This window comes from Hypomesus nipponensis, chromosome 11 (genome assembly GCF_054491055.1).
Source record: "Hypomesus nipponensis isolate SF chromosome 11, ASM5449105v1, whole genome shotgun sequence".
Classification (NCBI taxonomy): Eukaryota; Metazoa; Chordata; class Actinopteri; order Osmeriformes; family Osmeridae; genus Hypomesus; species Hypomesus nipponensis.
Genome location: NC_140371.1, coordinates 9,855,530 through 9,873,723, shown reverse-complemented (window position 1 = coordinate 9,873,723; position 18,194 = coordinate 9,855,530). Strand labels below are relative to the sequence as shown.

Genomic DNA, 18,194 nt, shown 5'->3' with positions numbered 1-18,194 from the left:
CTGAGTAGGGATTTTGGGGCATCTCAATCGGTGCTGTACAGATAGAGCTACAGCTCTCCACCACTCTGCTCAGCACACTCTCAATCCCAAGTCTCCCTCCGAGGGATGCATCTACGAGATCACTGACTTGAGGAATAAGATCACCAAAAACAAGACAAGATGGCTGACAAGGACAACGTTGAGAAGTTTTTGGACAACAACCCCCAGTTTGCTAAGGAGTACTATGACAAGAAGGTCAAGGCGGATGTGATATCCGCTGCCTTCAACAACCAGGTCCAGATCAAAGATGTGGCTTCTTTCAAGGAGGCTACCCAGATCCAGGAGGCTGAGTTCATGTTTGAGCTCATCAAGGAGTTGCAGCGAACCACCCCTATGGAGAAAAGCATGCACAAGGTCCTCCAGAGGATTGCTCTGCTGGTACATGCTGATCGATGCAGCTTCTTTGGCTCCAGGTCCCGTAACGGTATCCCTGAGCTGTCCAACATACTGTTTGATGTGACGACCACATCAGCCTTTGAGAAGAACCTGGTTGACCCCAACACGGAGATTGTGTTCCCCACTGACATGGGGATAGTTGGGTGGACAGCGCACTCCAAGAAGATCCAGAACATTCCCGATGTGAAAAAGGTCAGTCTGCACCGTACTGTTACAAAGGAGTTTAATCTTATGTTAGAGCCTTGAGGGAAAAAAGATTCTGATGTGCTGTATGAGAATGGATACAATGAGGGTACAATGACTCCAATGGAATTACTGAGGATTATAACATTTATGTATCTTGTGCATTTAAAGTTTTTAATGATTTGTGAGACCAGTTTAGATTCAATAACAGCATCCTTGTTCCTAAATCGAGATATTGACTATGATGTGTTTGTGTGGACGATAAAGAAGAAGGGAAGATTCCATACTGGATTTTCCATCTAATGGAGGATAGCTGTAGCATTGTGATGACAGGAACTGCGGCTAATAGGCTAAGCTCCATTGAGCAGAAACATGTTTTTTTAAATTGTTTTGTATTATAGTATTGATATCTGTTTTCTTGAAATTTCCAGAACTCTCGCTTTAGTGACTTTGTGGACAAGCAGACCAAGTACACAACCAAGTCCATGCTAACCGCCCCCATTATGAATGGCAAGGAGCCCATTGGCGTTATCATGGCACTGAACAAGCAAGGGGCCGAGGAATTCTCAAAGGGTGATGAGGATGTGAGTGAGGGCGTTTTCATCAGTGAATAAGTAACTGTGTCCACCCACCTCTCAAGGCAGTTTCCTTCTACAGTTACAAGTACTTAGCATTTTACAAAAATGTGATATTGAATGTCATAACTATTAACCATGAATACTATTAAAAGCCATGTAAGCATTTAACATTTTTTAAACATAAGTGATTGCGACTTTCATACTGTCAAATGGGTATTTCCCTCTGAAGTTTTGGGTTACTTCAAGCTTCCTGGTATCAAAACCACTTTTGATGTGACCCAGTGAGGTCATCAGGCCACTGTCCATAGTTGACCTTCCTGTCTCTGACCCACATAGTGACCGGGGCATGGTGCTCAACTCATAATCCTGGATTTTCTTCTAATTAGAAATTATTCAAATTTCCTGTGAGGGAAACTGTCCTTGGTGACATTGAGGCCTAATTACTCTTCATAATAACTTCATGTAATAATTACATTCCACCAGGTCCTACTTACCCATCAGTCATGATTAGTACCTCATGACTAGGATTGATGATATGATGTCTGTCTTTGTTTTCTTGTATTCCAGCTCTTCAGTAAGTATGTGAACTTTGCTACTGTGATCGCCCTGCAGTACCACACTGCTTACATGTGGGATGTGGAGACCAGGAAGAGCCAGGTACAGACAGTCTGTAAATTGACACTAGTCTTTAGAGAGACACATGCTATTGTTTTTACACAGAAATAACTTAAAAACTTTCACTTGAAATACACTCCTCCTCTCCAACCAACACAGGTGCTGATCTGGTCTGCCAGCAAAGTCTTTGAAGAGCTGACTGACATTGAGAGACAATTTCACAAAGCTTTGTACACAGTTCGGACATATCTTAAGTGTGAGAGGTACTCTGTGGGGCTCCTGGACATGACTAAAGAAAAGGTGAGCTCAAAACTTCCTCACTGAACAACTGTTCATTTAGTACAGCATATATATCAAATTACTCATATAAAATAAACAATACAATGCACAATAATACAGTAAAACAATTCATCTAAATCTAATGCCATATAAAACTAGACTTAGCTGATAGAGACAACATTAATGCATATAAAGTAATAAGTCAATAGTAAGTCAACATGATTGTTTCAAATGTGTCCCCATAGGAGTTCTATGATGAGTGGGCAATCAAACTAGGAGAACAGGAACCATACAAGGGGGCTAAGACACCAGATGGCAGGGTAAGCACTTTGTTCCTGTTATATAGTCCGTTCTGACTTTCCGAATGGGTAAATGAATGACCATTTCAAAGGATTTCTCACTATCACTTTGTTTCCCTTTACCCTGCTTAGGAAGTTAACTTCTACAAGATAATTGATTACTTGTTGGAGGGCAAGGAGGAGATCAAAGTTATCCCGTGAGTGTGACCTTATTGAATTAGAACCAGTGTTTCAATTGAGCCAAGCCGTGGGGGCTATGCCCCCCCCCCCCCTATAACTGATGAGAAAATGTTGAACTTGGTGGTTTCCCTGTTAATGTTACCTCCTCATCCACCCACTATCTACCTTAAGGACCCCACAAGACCTCTGACACAATCCAAAAACCGATAATTATCAGATGTTGATCCACATGGTGGAAATATCGTTTGGTTCGTCACAGGACCAGTTTCCTATAGCTTTCTCTTCCATGCTTTCTCAGGGGCCCCCCAGCCGACCACTGGGCCCTTGTCAGTGGCCTTCCAACATACGTAGCAGAAAATGGAATGGTGAGTGTTTAAACTGCTCCACTGTCCCGCAACTCATCATTTTATTGGGAGATCTTGGAGATATGGTCTAAACAAGGCGACATTTTTGTTCCTCTTAGATTTGCAACATGATGAATGCTCCTGCAGACGAGTACTTCAATTTTCAGGTGAGTGTTTGCCAGTTCTGGAGTGCCATGAATCGGTCTTGTTGCTGATACATTATTCTCATAATCACTGTGATGTTGTGTTTAACGTGTCCCCTAGAAAGGACCAGTGGATGAGTCTGGTTGGATAATGAAGAATGTACTGTCTCTGCCCATCGTAAACAAAAAGGAAGAAATTGTCGGCATTGCCACTTTCTTCAATAGGATTGACGGCCGGCCATTTGATGAAAATGATGAACAGATCACAGAAGTTTGTACAGTTTTTTATTTTTTTATTTAACCTGTACCCTATCTGTCTGTCAGTCAATAGATCAATCATTTAAATGTTATATGTCTGCAGCTGCCCTTCCTGTATGAACCCCCTGGGGCATGTCTTCTTACTGAATGTGTGTATGCCTGTGCTTTTAGGCTCTAACCCAGTTCCTGGGTTGGTCCACACTGAGCTGTGACACCTATGACAGACTGAACAGGATGGAGAACAGGAAGGATATTGCCCAGGAGATGCTCATGTACCAGACAAAGGCCAAACCAAGTGAAGTCCACAGCATTCTGGTGTGTCTTTCTCAATGACTTATTATCTTTGTCAACTTCCTGTATCAATACATAAATTATGTTATATGTGAACTACAATCATGAAACTGTAAGACGATTATAATGTATCATATCCACGTATTGCACAGCCATCAGACTTGGTCATGCTCTTGCAAAAACGTCTTCTTGCAGAACACTGAGGAGAAGCTGGGTAAGGTACCGGAGGACTGTGAGGAGAAGGAGATGTACAAACTTCTGGTGAGATTCTGGGGGAAAGCATGAAATCGGTCAAGAGTCTCATAAATATGTACAGTTTTAGCAAGCTTCTTAGCTAAATATTTGCTAAGAAGTTCCATCTGATTATAAATACATTGTGTGTGTGTTTGTGTACAGAGAACCACCATCCCTGAGGCGAAGGATGTGGAGCTCCTGGAGTTCCGTTTCAGTGATTTCCCTCTGTCGGAGACGGACCTTATTAAGTGTGGCATCCGCTGCTTCTTTGAGCTCAATGTGGTGGAGAAGTTCAAGGTCCCCGCAGAGGTCAGTACACACACACACACATGCACTTGTGCCCACATGCACATAATGCAACAATAAAACAACACTTTTATTAGTCTGACATCAAACCATATTACTTGGAGAATACATGTATAATAAGTGGGGACTGGTCTTTACCAGATTAAGGCTATGATCAAATCATTCAAGCTATAAACTGAACTTTTTGTTTTTACTTTTTATTTCAGGCTCTGACAAGATGGATGTACACCGTTCGCAAGGGTTACCGTGACATCACCTATCACAACTGGAGGCACGGTTTCAACGTTGGCCAAACAATGTTCGCTCTCCTCATGGTAGTACTTTAAACCTTTTCCACATTGGAAAGATTGTTGTTTGGACATAGTGTTTGTACAGCACATTTACTAAAACGTTGATTAATGTGCACTGTCCCTGTAAAAATAAAATAAACTCAAATGCTAGTAACAGTAGAAAAGAACTTCAAGAACTTACCCAGGCCATAATACAAATGACAAGACCATGATCTCTCATCCAGACGGGCAAGCTGAAGAAGTACTACTCTGACCTTGAGGCTTTTGCCATGGTTGCTGCTGGATTCTGCCACGACATTGACCACAGAGGAACAAATAATCTGTACCAGACAAAGTACGATATGTGTGCACTGTCCCACACATTTTGGGACAGAAACCAAATGAAGGACTGTTCAATTGACAGCAAAACCCTTGCTGCTGTGAACGGAGGTGTATAGAGCATGACTGAGGTTCAACTCTTGTCTTGTGTCTCTCTCCTGCAGGAGCATATCTCCTCTGGCTAAGCTCCACACCAACTCGATAATGGAGAGGCACCATTTGGAGTACAGCAAAACCCTGATGGAGGATGAGGTAGGCTAACATTCTTTAGAGGCTCCTCACAGCTTTTGTTTGACTGTCTGGCCATCAACTGTCCATGCCTAAACATTAGGAGAATAGACATACTATATGCCTCCAAACGAACATCTAGTCATGTCTGACCACAAACCCCAACTCTCTCCCATCCTCCCTCCCAGCACATCAATATCTTCCAGAACCTTCAGAAGCGCCAGTTTGAGACGGTGCAACACCTGTTCCAAGTCTGCATCATCGCCACAGACCTGGCTCTCTATTTTAAGTAAGTTCCTCTCCCATTCATATCTGCTTTGGACAGCTATGGGCTGATTACCGTTGGTAGGGTGATGAACAAAAAAGACTTTCTAACTCAGCAGAGAGATTCCTATTCTGGCCAAGCAGGTCATGGCTCCCTGTTGTCTTTTAGGAAGAGGACAATGTTCCAGAAAATTGTGGATGTCACAGAGCCCATGGCAGATGAGAAGGAGAAGATCAACTATGTTTCGAATAACGCAACTAGGAAGGAGATTATTATGTAAGAACTTTGTGTATGTTATTGTGTATAATGTCCAGAAGATGGAATAATAAATAGTAACAATAAACAAATAATTATTATAACAACGGTAAGCTATCACCAAACCAAACTCAAATGGTTGAAAATATTCAAAACGTACAAAATACTGTACCATTTCAACAAAAATGATTTAAGGTTATATTATGTCTTGTGTATTCCAATTGTACCAGTCAGATACATTTTTTGTACTTTAGCCCTTCAGTTGTATTACAATTACAACTCTCATAAGGTACTGTAGAGAGATGTGACTCTTGCTTTTCCTCAGTCCTGACTGTTGTCTCCCATACAGGGCAATGATGATGACAGCTTGTGATCTGTCAGCCATTACAAAGCCATGGGAAGTCCAGAGCAAGGTTCGTTCAATCATTCAGTGTTCATTCTTTGTATAGTGTTTAGCTGGCACCTGGTTCTCATAGTTGTGTTTGGTTCTGTTGGTTCAAGGTTGCTCTTATGGTGGCGGCAGAGTTCTGGGAGCAGGGAGACCTGGAGAGAACCGTTCTAGATCAACAGCCTATTGTAAGAGCACTTCCTATGGCGTGAAAATGCCCCATTTTGCATTGAATGTGTTCCACTCTTTCATTTTGGTAAACATGGCCATTTTGTTTTCCTTCTCTCCTACAGCCAATGATGGACAGGAATCATTCTGAGGAGCTGCCCAAGATGCAGTGCGGCTTCATTGATTTTGTCTGCTCGTTTGTGTACAAGGTAGAAAGGGGCTCTGGAATGTAGAACCTCCACGTCCTCTTTCTTTCCCTTTTTTCTTCTGCTCTTCTCCTTCCTCTTTGTCGTTCTTCTCTCATATCTACAGTAACGGCAAAGAACTCTGTGACCGTCATTACCTTTAGCGTGTCAGATGGTTTTGTCCGAGCATAGTGGCCATCATGTGGTATTGCTCACATGTGTGTGTGTGTGTGTGTGTGTGTCCAGGAGTTTTCCAGATTCCATACAGAGATCACCCCTATGTTTACTGGCTTGAACTTAAACAGAGGTGAGTGGAGGGCCCTGGCGGATGTCTATGAGGCCAAGATGAAGGCCATTGAGGATGAGAAAAAGAAACTAGAAGGTGGTGATGTTGGTGAAGGTGAGTCCTGATGCGGTTCACTAATTTCTGTGCCTCAGATAGGACAGTGATGAATAATAGTCATGTCCATATATTTAAGAGCTATTGAAACGTACAAAGACATTAAAGGAACTCATCATCATAACATCAGTCTGCTTTTGTTAATCCTCTATGTTTTACACAAAGTTGTAGTTGCGGAGTGATCAGTCATTTACAAACCTCAGATCAGTACTGTCTTTTTTCCATGGCATTGCATGGGTTATCTCCTATTTGCCCTCACATCATATCTCTCTCTAACTGTCTGTATCTCTCTCTTGCTCTCTTTTTCCCATTTTCCCACCCTAAAAGAAAAAGAGGGAGGAAAGTCAAAAACGTGCACTATCTTCTAAAGCCACCATCAAAGAACCAATGAAAGTACACATTTGCTACTGGATGTTCACGAAGATGGTTGGGTGTGTGTGTGTGTGTGTGTGTGTGTGTGTGTATGTTTGTATGTGTTTGCATGTAAGAGTATCCAAATGATAAAGAAAGGTACAATGGAATTTCAACTGGTAATCTGGAAAGTCTGTTTTCTACATATCCAGTTTGACTAAAGGACACAGACATTTGCAAGGGGCAGTACTGGAAAATAAACATGGCATCTACAGTGTAATTTAGATCTGAAATGCTCAGTGGCATGCTAACTCACAAAACAATTTTCAACTTTATGAAAATTATGTATGATCTCTTCATATATAAAAGTATAATGTTGTTGTATAGATGATGTATCCACAGATTGTGGGACTATCTTCCTTCAAGCTTTTGGGATTTAAAAAAATCATATTTTACCATAATATACTTTTATTGCCCCTAGGGGATCAATAAAGTACTACTCCTACTATGCTAAATATATATAAAAAGTAGACTTATACTGTGTGCAATTCTTAACTTAGCAAAACAGCTTCACACTGCAACTTAATTGTTATTTTATTGAGAGAATATGTATTTCAACATTGTCATCATACTCAGATGTAAAGTTTAACACATTTTTCGCATGACCTTGTGCAGAAACATTGTGCAAAGACCTAATTGTTTTCCATCATAAGAAATACAATTTATTGTATTGTTGAATGTATCATATTACCTGTACATCATCACATTCCACACTGTAAACAATTGGGTTGTAAAGTAAAATGATGATGGTTCTGTACCTCTTTTTAAAACTGAAAACATATGTCTAAACCCACATGTTAAGATGTAAGAAGATTTGACTGAATTGGATTTAGTCATAAGCCAGTTTTATCCAAAAGGCTTTTAAGTCCCCTGCTTACATAAAGTGAAATACTCCAACACTGTCGCCAAAAGTCATGACTCCAAGGACCAAATGGGACATCCAAGTGTACCCTGCTGTACATAAATGCTTATTTAGGAAGTATGGATCCAGTACTGTTTAAAATGTGTTAAATGGCATATTGTTTCATTGTGAAACAAAAATTATATTGCAGCATCAGGAAAATGTTATGGGGTTTTCTTAATGTAAAGATTTGTTTTTTAAAAGCAACACCTCACTGAGGTATAACTTATGACATGGCTTGTCTGTGACTTGGTTGCTAAATATCAGAGCATGCGTGTAATGTTATTTACAGAATTACTGTAAATGTCCTCCATTTAAAACAAAGAAAAGATTTTGGGCTAATTCCAAGTATCAAAAATAAAACAAATGTCAAAATAAAGTATATTTTCAAAGCAATATTAATGGAGATTTTTTTTATAGAGAACAGTTACCGTACCTACTACAAAATGTAGTGATGGGTCATGGCTTATAACGCACTGTTACTTCTAAGTGCTGTACAGTGCTAAGTGTAGTCCCTAACAAGCTTACAGAAGATCTGATTTAGAGCTAGTTTGCTCTAAATCTGCCCCCTCATTCATTATTTCAGGTCAAGATTACTATGGCTATTACTGCATGGCCTATGGAGGTCTATAATGGGATGCAGCAGTCTGTCACATTCTCTGGAGCATCACCCCACATATTACTGCAGTGAGAAGTACTTGTGTCTCTATCAACTGTTAAAGAGCTTAATCCGCCTGTCTCTTTTCCGTATCTGTTTCCTCTCATCTTATCTCTTTTTCTCTATTTGTTATGTTCTGCTCTGCCCCTCGTCCCTCCCACTACAGTACTTACTTTACAAATCTCTCAACTCCTAGTCCTGTCATGAGCTTTGACCTCAGGTCTGCTTGACCTCAGGTTTGACCTCACCCTGCTTTAGCATGCTCAATCCTATAGATTAAAAATGTGTACCGTATACGAGCATTCAAAGGTGCACAGCTGTGTGTGTGTATGTGTGTGTGTGTTGACATGGATTTGTTGTGTGCATACCGTCATAATGTCACATAATCCTTCAGACTGCGGGTAAGGTGGAGGTACATCATCTGAACAGACACCTGAGATATCCTCAATATGTTCTCAGGACTCATACCATGCCATGTCTCCCCGCTCACCCTAAAACAGCTGTATGAGCATGGTAGCTATGGTCTCTATTCTAAAATAGGTACATTATGGCAGTAGTAAAGTGTTTTATCGCACTTTTACTATAACTCGTTAGCATTGTGCAGGTGCAGTGGCACACAAATGTTTTATCCCAAACTAGTACTTTTGGTAAAACCCTTATCAAGGATGAATATTTGGGGGGGGGGGCAGGAAAACAAGAAACAGGATGTGAAAAGATCTTGCCCTAAGATATGATAACAAGGCTGGGATATGAATGTTGACAGGTGGCATGTTGACTTACAGTAATAGTTCAACAGACAAAGGGTCTTGGTCAGAAGTTTACACAGTCAGTTCAGATGGAGCTTTGGCAGTTTTGCACAGACACAAGTATGTTGATTTTGGATATGTCAAATGATAAGGAGGGTTTTTAGCATGTTCAAGAGCAACCAATGTGTAACTCATCAGGATTAGTGGTCCTATGACAAGTGATCACTTGTATCAACCTTTATTTATTAAGCCTGGGTCTGGTTAATTGTCCTTCAGTTGAAGAAGGAATTTGAGTGCTGCATTGTTTCAAATCAAACTTTTTGATAAATCAAAAATCTAATGGAAAGAGTTATGTACACAGGGTGTCACAGGGTGTTTTTTTTTCTCTCCCACAGTTTTCCTGACAAACAATCAATCTAATCCTAATACTTCCATCATACACTTCAATCCTTTCAGAATTTCAGGAGTTCCATGGCCTTAAACTTCAGCTGTCCCCCTTCCGGGCCTGAAAATCAGAGGTCTCCCCCCAGAAGAAAAAACTACTTTCTGGGCATGAGAAAGGGTCCAAGTATTATCTCTCTCTACACAGTAGTTCTTCACTGTAACAACTAGGCAACTGTGACAGCTTTCTTCTCCCTGTTGAAGAGAGTACAAAGGGAGGAGGGGAACAGAAAGAGGAGAGGTTTCCTCAGATAAGCTATGATTAGGCCAGGTCAAAGGGGGCTTAGGCAGATTTGGAGACAGATACGACAACTTCTGCAGTAGGTTTGTTAGTGTTTGTTTTTTTAAGACAGGGTAGTAAACTCAAACCTTCCATTGGGTAATATTACTAATTATTATATACTATTATTAATGTATATAAAAAATTAATTGCAGTACGTTTTTTTCACTGAAAGCTATTTGACACCAACAGTTACCATACGTGGACAAAACAAAAACAAAGAATGGACTGAAAAATACTCTCCTTTTGTTGAAGATATTTAACCCCCCACCCCACCCCCCCACAACCCCTATCACCACCCACCATGTAGATCTATACTTCCCTCCTGTGGAGAAATAATGATACTACTGTCTCTTAACTGTCTTATACTACAACTGGGTGACTGTGAAATACTTTTCCATCAGATTCTTGTGTAAGGGGTTAAATATTGGCCAAACAACCAAAACTGTTCACCTCGGTTTAAAAGAAGAGGGGTAAACGCAACTGTGTATAAACATTAACCAAATTATGCCAATACCAATGGAATTGCAGTTATTTGAGTCTATGGGTGAAATCATAGCAAGAATGGTCAAGGTCAAGTTAAATGAAATAGATATTTAATAACATTGTAAATAAATGCAAGAAGGAATTACAAGGCAATATGTTACAAAATTAAGGTTTTAACTCTTACCTACTCTACCTTGATTGTTGTATCAGAGAGAAAAAGAGTAAGAGGTGAGCAAGGAGAAGGAGCAGGAGCCAGAGAGGAAGAGAACCACTCAGGAGATCAATAATTCAAATTCACAATTCCCTTATCCCTATACCAAACTATTATCTGTAGAACAACCAATCAGACCACATCTTGACCCTTACTTATCAATATATGACTAGCACTGCGACAGTAAGATACACAATGAGGTGTGAGACCGTCTAGAAACTCCAGATTTTAGTACAAGGCTGGGTGACACCCAATGAGTGAGTGTGTTGGTGAGGGCCAGAGCTCCTCCACCTGCTTTTGCTCTCCCGGCCGTCTCCACCCCCCCTTCTTTTGCTTCTCATTGACCTCCTCCCCCTCCACCTGGCTTTCCCTCCCATCCTCCAACCCCATATATTGTGTCTCTTTGTACTGTGTCTAAAAAGATGAGTCTTGACTGTCTCCCACTTTCTTTTTAGTTTGCATTTTTCAGTCAGCAATAAACAGCATGTCTCTGACCTCTTCTTGTATCTAACCACATCACATGAGAAATAACATGCTTTGCAAAACAAGCATTACATTCCAATTATATTAACTGGGGGGAAGGGGGGTAAAATGTTTCAAAATCTCATCACAGACAAAGCGATGGGACTGCCAAAGTAGTGTTGACGTTTCAGAGTGGTCCTAAAGACCGGCGCTCACAATGTTTCCCGGAACAGACGGAGGCAGGCCTGTCATGCAGAGTAAGTAACCATATTAATCTTGGGCTCTGGAGGCTCCAGCAATGAGATGGTCAGGACCTTTAGTGCTCCCAGGGGATCCTGTAGCTCAGCTGCGGATAGTAATGCACAATCACAGCAGGGGATGGCCTTCCCATAAAACGACAGGCTCCTTACACCCTCATTGTTGTTCCCATGGAAATGTGCACTGAAATGTTGTTTGCACTGAAATCAAAGTGATGCTTTACGTCAGCGCCTGTTAACAAGGAACAGACATGATGGTGGATGAATAGGATAATAAAAGGCCTAAAGCTAGGTCCACATGAATAAATGCCTGATCCTTTGTCTTAAATTGAACCATTGCCTTAAGAGGGGGTAGTCCTGGACTAACTGAACAGAAGGTAGAGCTGCCAAAATATGTTGGCTGTCCCACACCCCTCCCCCCAAAAAGATAATTTGACATATGTCACATTCATTGTGCACATTTCCCCCTTTCACCACACAAAGTAGGCTGAAAAGCCATCCATTTTTAGCTAAATCAATGTTTTATTGGACATCAGCGTCTACAACACTTTGAGTCGCATACACTTTTGTGAAGGACTATTGCCAAAATATAATAAAACACATATTGGCAAATCATCCCTGGGTTTCCGTCATTGAACATAATGCGTCTGCGCAATGAACCTACTCACATGGGAGTACCATAGCTTTCTTTTACTGATTCATGGAAAGTGATAAGCTAAAAAACATAGTTTGTATAGGTTCGTTGGCCCGTACAATCAGTAGACTGACATAATGACGAAAGGCGTGGTTTTGGACAGCAATGCTCTGTAGGCTCCTGCTGAGGTGCCCACCTGCCTTCACTTCACATTTTTGTCAGCGTTCCAATAGTTTTAATGTCGTTTATTTTGAGTGTATGTTGTTACCATAATGGGTATTCAGACGTATCTCTTTCCTCTCTAGAAATAGTCTTCAACGGCTGTTGTACACAGCCCTCTCACGCGTCGGAGTGAGCGGATGAACCTTCACGACTCCAGCCATAATAAACAAGACCAGTAAAAAGGCTTGCTTGGCCTCGAGGATCACATAGCGGGAGAATCTGACTGGTTGATGTTCAGGATTTTTCGACGCACAGGTCGTGCCCACAGCGGTTCGAAAGAATGGATTATGCTAACATCTCCAAAAGATTCGTCGTCTTACTTGTGCTCGCGTCTGTTTTACTTTTAGTACACAGCAAGAGAGCGAAACAGCCCCGTTGTCCATCATTATGTACATGTACCAAAGATAATGCGTTGTGTGAAAGCGCAAGATCGATTCCTCGCAGCTTCCCTTCAGATGTCATCTCATTGTAAGTCACAGACAGTATATTTTATAAACCAACGGTTGTATCTCAAGAAATGAGAATACAATATCCGATATTTCAAATTATTGTGTATCTTTGATTAGGTTAGTGTATTAGTTGTATGAGCTTCTACGATTCTATATGCCCGTTGGCTAACCACTCCAATATAGCAGGATATTCCAGCGTCTAAAGCTTGTTTTTGTATTCTCCCACAGATCATTCGTGAAGTCTGGATTCAATGAAATCCCTAAAGAGAGCTTCATACACACGCCCGCTTTGCATCTCCTGTGAGGTTTTCTACGGTGCTTTTTGTTCCTCATGCTTTGTTAGTCATGTGTCATTCCCCTGTGAAGTGATCCTAGCCATTTAAAACGGCAAAACTGTGAGCTAATTGAAGCTTCTTATATCTTGTGTTAATACTAGATTGTTGAGTGTGTGTAGAATAAGAACGCGTTATTTAATCATACCACTGCAACAAAAATGGGGCATGTTCTGTCTTGGGAAGCAATCTACTCCTGCAAATCCATTTCAGTTAGCCTATTGTTAACACTGGATAGCACTGCTGGAGTTCCACATCTGTTATTATTCGTTTGAACGCCACACATTATTTTTAGGTTGATAGAATCTGTCCTGAGAAGGCTATACTGTTGCACAACGGTATTTTTTGACATCCTTGTATTTAGGGGAAGCCCTTGTTAAAGCAGGGAATCCCCATTGCTCCTTCTTCATGGGGTGGGGTATTGACTGAGTCATGCCCCTGAACACAATCTCACACAAACTGCAACATGATGACCTTGTGTGTTAAAACTCATAGCTTATTACATGTAGCAGCAGTGTTTTGGGGGCAAATTACTGGGAGATACGTATTATTGAAATTTGGTGTTTTGACAATAACTGTCAGTGTCTGACTAGCTCAAGTGTTTGGGTCAGTATTTCAAACAATATATTTTGAAAAAAGACATTCCAGTCATTGTTTAAACAAATGTCTCCACAGCCTTTTCACAGCCAACACCTTTGACTCTATAAATGAAGATGCTTTCCTTGGACTACCACACCTGGAATACCTGTGAGTAAAAATGGTCAATTACCCATAAATGCTACTTGTCAAGAATCGGCTTGTCAATTGACTGATATTTCTTTGACCTTTTCAGATTTATTGAAAACAATGAGATCAAGTCAATATCTCCATATGCTTTCCGGGGACTGAAAACCTTAGTCCACCTGTAAGTTCATAAACCTCAATGCAATGTAAACCACAATACAATGAATTTTGAACATACCTCACAATAATACAAACAAATCATGAAAAAAGGATTACTTAATCAAAAGAATAAAAAAAATCTTAAATAGACTTAGCCTTATGTAAAGCAGGACATAATTTGTCTTTGTCACAATCGTACAACAGTGTTCGTAGCACAGTGCGTCCTTTTGCAGCAGGTGCAGTGAATAATATTCATCTCTATGTTTTTGCACATTTCTGACTTACATTTACATTTAATCATTTAGCAGATGCTCTTATCCAGAGCGACTTACAGTAAGTACAGAGACATTCCCCCCGAGGCAAGTAGGGTGAAGTGCCTTGCCCAAGGACACAACATCATTTGGCATTGCCAGGAATCAAACTGGTGACTTTGAGATTACTAGCCCGATTCCCTAACCACTCAGCCACCTGACTCCCTTACTTAGAGTATTTCATACTCAGACCTTTTCCAGAGATATCTTATCACAAGACAGATGTACAGGATGTTTCATAGTGATTCTCCAAAACTGTAAACATGATTCGATCTCAATGGCAGCTCTTCTGGGACATACAGCTTCCAATTTTACAACAAGTTTACAACAACCCCCTGACTGTAAACAAGTGGTGACAATTATCCCAGGAAGTAACGTGATCCATCTGGTTTCTTGAGAATACTACAGTATGGCTGAGGAGGCAGAACTAAAAATAATCTATCTTCTCTGTTTCTTCAAACTTACTCCTGGCTCCAGTCTCCAGGGAAACTATAGCCATACGCACTGCACTTATACAAACAGTGTACTGTACCAATACATAAATCTGTATCACCAAATAGATGAGGCAAGAACATTCCATTGCCAGCAATATAAAAAACTGTGTGCACCGTTAGCTCACTTTGAATGCAACTGTCAAACTTAATAAATGACTTGTCCTTGTGTTTTAATCTGGTCACAGGAGCCTGGCCTACAACAATCTACAGACGCTTCCCAAAGATGTCTTTAAAGGTCTGGAGGCCTTGACGAAAGTGTAAGTCTTGAACATGTTGTGACAAATGTAGTCAGTCGCCCCCTAGTGTACTGTATAACTGCTGTGAATGTGAAAGGGAAAGGGAGAAAAGTTGTTGAGAAAATGCCTTGATAAAAAATGTAACATTATGTCCTGTACAGTTCTCAGCCCAGATCCTTCTTACTGAATCACAGCCCCCGGGGGTCTAAATATGGAAGTTCTTATAATTATTCTATTGCTGCAGAGGACATCCTTGACTAATGCGTTGGCGGCCAGCACATTTGGCATCATTAAAAATGTGTTCGAGCAAAGAGCAGGAGATAGATGGCTGTAATCCATCACCTATAGTTCTCCTCATACACTAATGAGACCAGACAGTCCGGATCCACCAGCTAAGGTAAAATATGGATGCCCGGCTAACGTACGATGAGAGAGGCTATAAAGATCTGTCATTCTCACTCAGAGATACCCAGAAAAGAGTCAGGGATTAGGATGAACAACTTTATTAAAATGAGGTGAGATCCTGGCATGGAAATTCTCCTTAATAATTTTTGCTGTTTGTTTCTGCTGTGAATTCTGTGGTGGGTCCTCTTCTCCCCAGAGACCTGAGAGGGAACCAGTTCATATGTGACTGTAAGCTCAAGTGGCTGGTGGAGTGGATGGTTCACACCAACGCCACAGTGGACCAAATCCACTGCAAAGGCCCAGCCTCCCAGCTTGACAAGAAAATCAATGACCTGGTGCCCCAGTCTTTTGATTGCATCACCACAGGTGAATTACAAACCAGAATGACTCCACTTTGAACTTGTGGGATCTTATATTGAGAACGAATGAACTGTTCTCTAGTGTGTATGTGGACTATTCTGCAGAGTTTCTTTGTGACGTTTTTATTTTATTTGTCTATATTTCATATGTTTGCAGAGTTTGCTTCCCACCAGTCTCTGAAGTTTGAGTCCATCTCTGTGGAGGCCTTCACATTTGGGAGTGACCAGTATGTGGTCTTTGCTCAGCCTTTCATTGGGAAATGTAGCTTCCTGGAGTGGGATCACGTGGAGATGGTCTTCCGTAATTATGATGATATTGACAGTAAGTAGAGAGCTCGGAGTATGTGTGCGTTTTCTCCTCTAGATGGAGTGTAGATAGATTAGACTAGATAAGAGGTGTATAAGAAACTAGGGAGAAAAAAAACACTTTGTATGTATTGTGTGTACAACACAATGCATACAAAGTGTTTTTTTTTCTCCCTAGTTTCTTATACACCTCTTTCTATGTTTCTCAAGGCACCTCCACAGTCATCTGTAAACCCCTGGTGATTGACAACCAGCTCTTCGTCATCGTGGCTCAGCTGTTTGGCGGCTCACACATCTTCAAGCGTGACATTTCTGCTAACAAATTTATCAAAATTCAAGACATCGACATCCTCAAGATCCGCAAGCCCAACGACGTTGAGACATTCCTCATCGATGGAGAGTCCTTCTTTGTCATCGCCGACAGCTCCAAGGCCGGTTCCACCACCATATACAAGTGGAATGGTAATGGGTTCTATTCGCATCAGTCCCTCCACCCCTGGTACCGGGACACGGACGTCGAGTATCTGGAGATCTCCACCAAGCCCCACCTGGTTCTATCCAGCAGCTCTCAGAGGCCAGTCATCTACCAGTGGAACAAGGGAACCAAGCTTTTCGACCGGCGCACCGACATTCCTGAGATGGAGGACGTGTATGCCGTCAAGCACTTCCAGGTCAAGAGCGACCTCTACATCTGCCTGACGCGCTTCATCGGGGACTCCAAAGTGATGCGCTGGGACGGTGCTCTCTTCCGGGAGGTGCAGACCATGCCGTCGCGGGGCTCCATGGTGTTCCAGCCTTTTGCTGTGGGCAGCTGGCAGTACGCCATCCTGGGTAGCGACTACTCCTTCACCCAGGTGTACCGCTGGGATGCCAAGAAGGGCCAGTTTGTCCACTTCCAGGAGCTCAACATCCAGGCTCCCAGAGCCTTCTCTCCCGTTTCCATCGACAACCGGCAGTTCCTGCTCGCCTCTAGCTTCAAAGGCAAGACCCAGATCTATGAGCACCTGATCATAGACCTAAGTCATTGATTGGTTGGTTGATTGGTGGATTGATTGATTGTTGTACAGAGATGTTGAAGTGGAGAGGAAGATGTTTGGACAGTAGTGAATGGAAGTGGTTAAATCCTAACTTGAGAATAACAGACATTACTCAATCTTTTGCCAATTTTTCCTTGACATCAATGCATGGTTACCGCCAGAGTTATGTGCATGTGTCTCAAGTTGGGATTAGACCCTGTGTTGTCAGACCACAATGCATGACCGGTCATACTATCTCATCCTGGTGAATGCAGCGCTTGAAATATTTTACATCATCTAGGATTGGTTCGTAGGTTTGCGTTCTTGCTCATGTGATTCAACATTGTACATATATTTGCAATATCATATATTTCTCAAGGAAAGATAATGAACAAACTGTACTTTTTAATCTATTTATTACCTGTTTAGATGAAGATTTGCCAAAAGGAAATGTTTACATTTTTCTGTCTTTCCACTTAAAAGCAAAATAATTTGTAAATGAAGCTTTTGTAAGTCTAAGAGGGACCATGCCAGTTGGATACTTGTTTGTTAAGGGGATTGATATTGTGTTGCAATTCAGTAGTTTGGAAAAATAACGACTTACATTTTCTGTGAGGATTGTGAGTGGGGATAAAACGTCCCTGCAACTTTCAATTTATATTGTTGCTCATTTGTACAATATTTAAAGTATTGAAGGTTATTAACACTGTTTTTCAGAACAAGGTGTAAGAAAGATATTTAAGGATGTTTTGACACATTTTCAATATGGATAAATGTTAACTTTGACTAACACACATATGCAAAATGTAACACTTGTGTCATCCTAAAGACAAAGGCTGGAGAAATGCCATGTCATTCAGATTGAATAAAAAGCTTATGTCATTGCAATATTGTATTATTTGACGGTTCCATCTTAGCTGACACTAACTGTCAAGTTACTGAGGGATTAACTTCTGCACATTTGTCCTTAAAAGTCAAACTTCAATTTAATGATACTGTATTACTGGAATAAGTGTGAAAACCGAATGCAGAGTACAAACAAATAAAATCTTT

General features: G+C 41.1%; 2 protein-coding genes across 3 annotated transcripts; both read left to right on the top strand.

Moving 5' to 3' along the window:
* The first annotated feature begins 159 nt into the window (after positions 1–159).
* LOC146268016 (cone cGMP-specific 3',5'-cyclic phosphodiesterase subunit alpha'-like) lies at positions 160–8,274 on the top strand. The gene is made up of 22 exons (XM_084709879.1): positions 160–627; positions 1,050–1,202; positions 1,764–1,853; positions 1,971–2,111; positions 2,336–2,410; positions 2,522–2,586; positions 2,868–2,934; positions 3,033–3,080; positions 3,178–3,327; positions 3,486–3,629; positions 3,801–3,866; positions 4,002–4,148; positions 4,352–4,459; positions 4,660–4,769; positions 4,918–5,005; positions 5,170–5,270; positions 5,415–5,522; positions 5,851–5,914; positions 6,003–6,077; positions 6,183–6,266; positions 6,489–6,642; positions 6,970–8,274. Exons 1-22 carry the CDS (start codon positions 160–162, stop codon positions 7,008–7,010), a joined length of 2,547 nt encoding a protein of 848 aa, XP_084566005.1. The 3' UTR covers positions 7,011–8,274.
* A 4,025-nt stretch (positions 8,275–12,299) lies between these two features.
* lgi1a (leucine-rich, glioma inactivated 1a) lies at positions 12,300–18,029 on the top strand. 2 transcript variants are annotated; one of them, XM_084709126.1, is made up of 9 exons: positions 12,300–12,606; positions 12,699–12,819; positions 13,029–13,100; positions 13,808–13,879; positions 13,965–14,036; positions 15,005–15,076; positions 15,657–15,826; positions 15,977–16,141; positions 16,336–18,029. In XM_084709126.1, the coding sequence occupies exons 1-9, from the start codon at positions 12,582–12,584 to the stop codon at positions 17,151–17,153; spliced, it is 1,587 nt and encodes a 528-aa protein (XP_084565252.1). In that variant the 5' UTR covers positions 12,300–12,581; the 3' UTR covers positions 17,154–18,029. The 2 variants fall into 2 exon arrangements, with proteins under 2 accessions (XP_084565252.1, XP_084565251.1); XM_084709125.1 differs by having other exon boundaries at positions 12,301–12,819.
* Positions 18,030–18,194: the final 165 nt, after the last annotated feature.

Bases quoted from the DNA above. Each gene is read 5' to 3' on its own strand.
- LOC146268016 (XM_084709879.1), top strand. From the start codon at position 160: ATGGCTGACAAGGACAACGTTGAGAAGTTTTTGGACAACAACCCCCAG. The intron at 3,867-4,001 runs GTGAGATTCTGG...GTTTGTGTACAG, and splicing joins AGGAGATGTACAAACTTCTG to AGAACCACCATCCCTGAGGC. The intron at 5,006-5,169 runs GTAGGCTAACAT...CCTCCCTCCCAG, and splicing joins AAACCCTGATGGAGGATGAG to CACATCAATATCTTCCAGAA.
- lgi1a (XM_084709125.1), top strand. From the start codon at position 12,632: ATGGATTATGCTAACATCTCCAAAAGATTCGTCGTCTTACTTGTGCTC. The intron at 14,037-15,004 runs GTAAGTTCATAA...ATCTGGTCACAG, and splicing joins CTGAAAACCTTAGTCCACCT to GAGCCTGGCCTACAACAATC. The intron at 15,077-15,656 runs GTAAGTCTTGAA...TCTTCTCCCCAG, and splicing joins CTGGAGGCCTTGACGAAAGT to AGACCTGAGAGGGAACCAGT.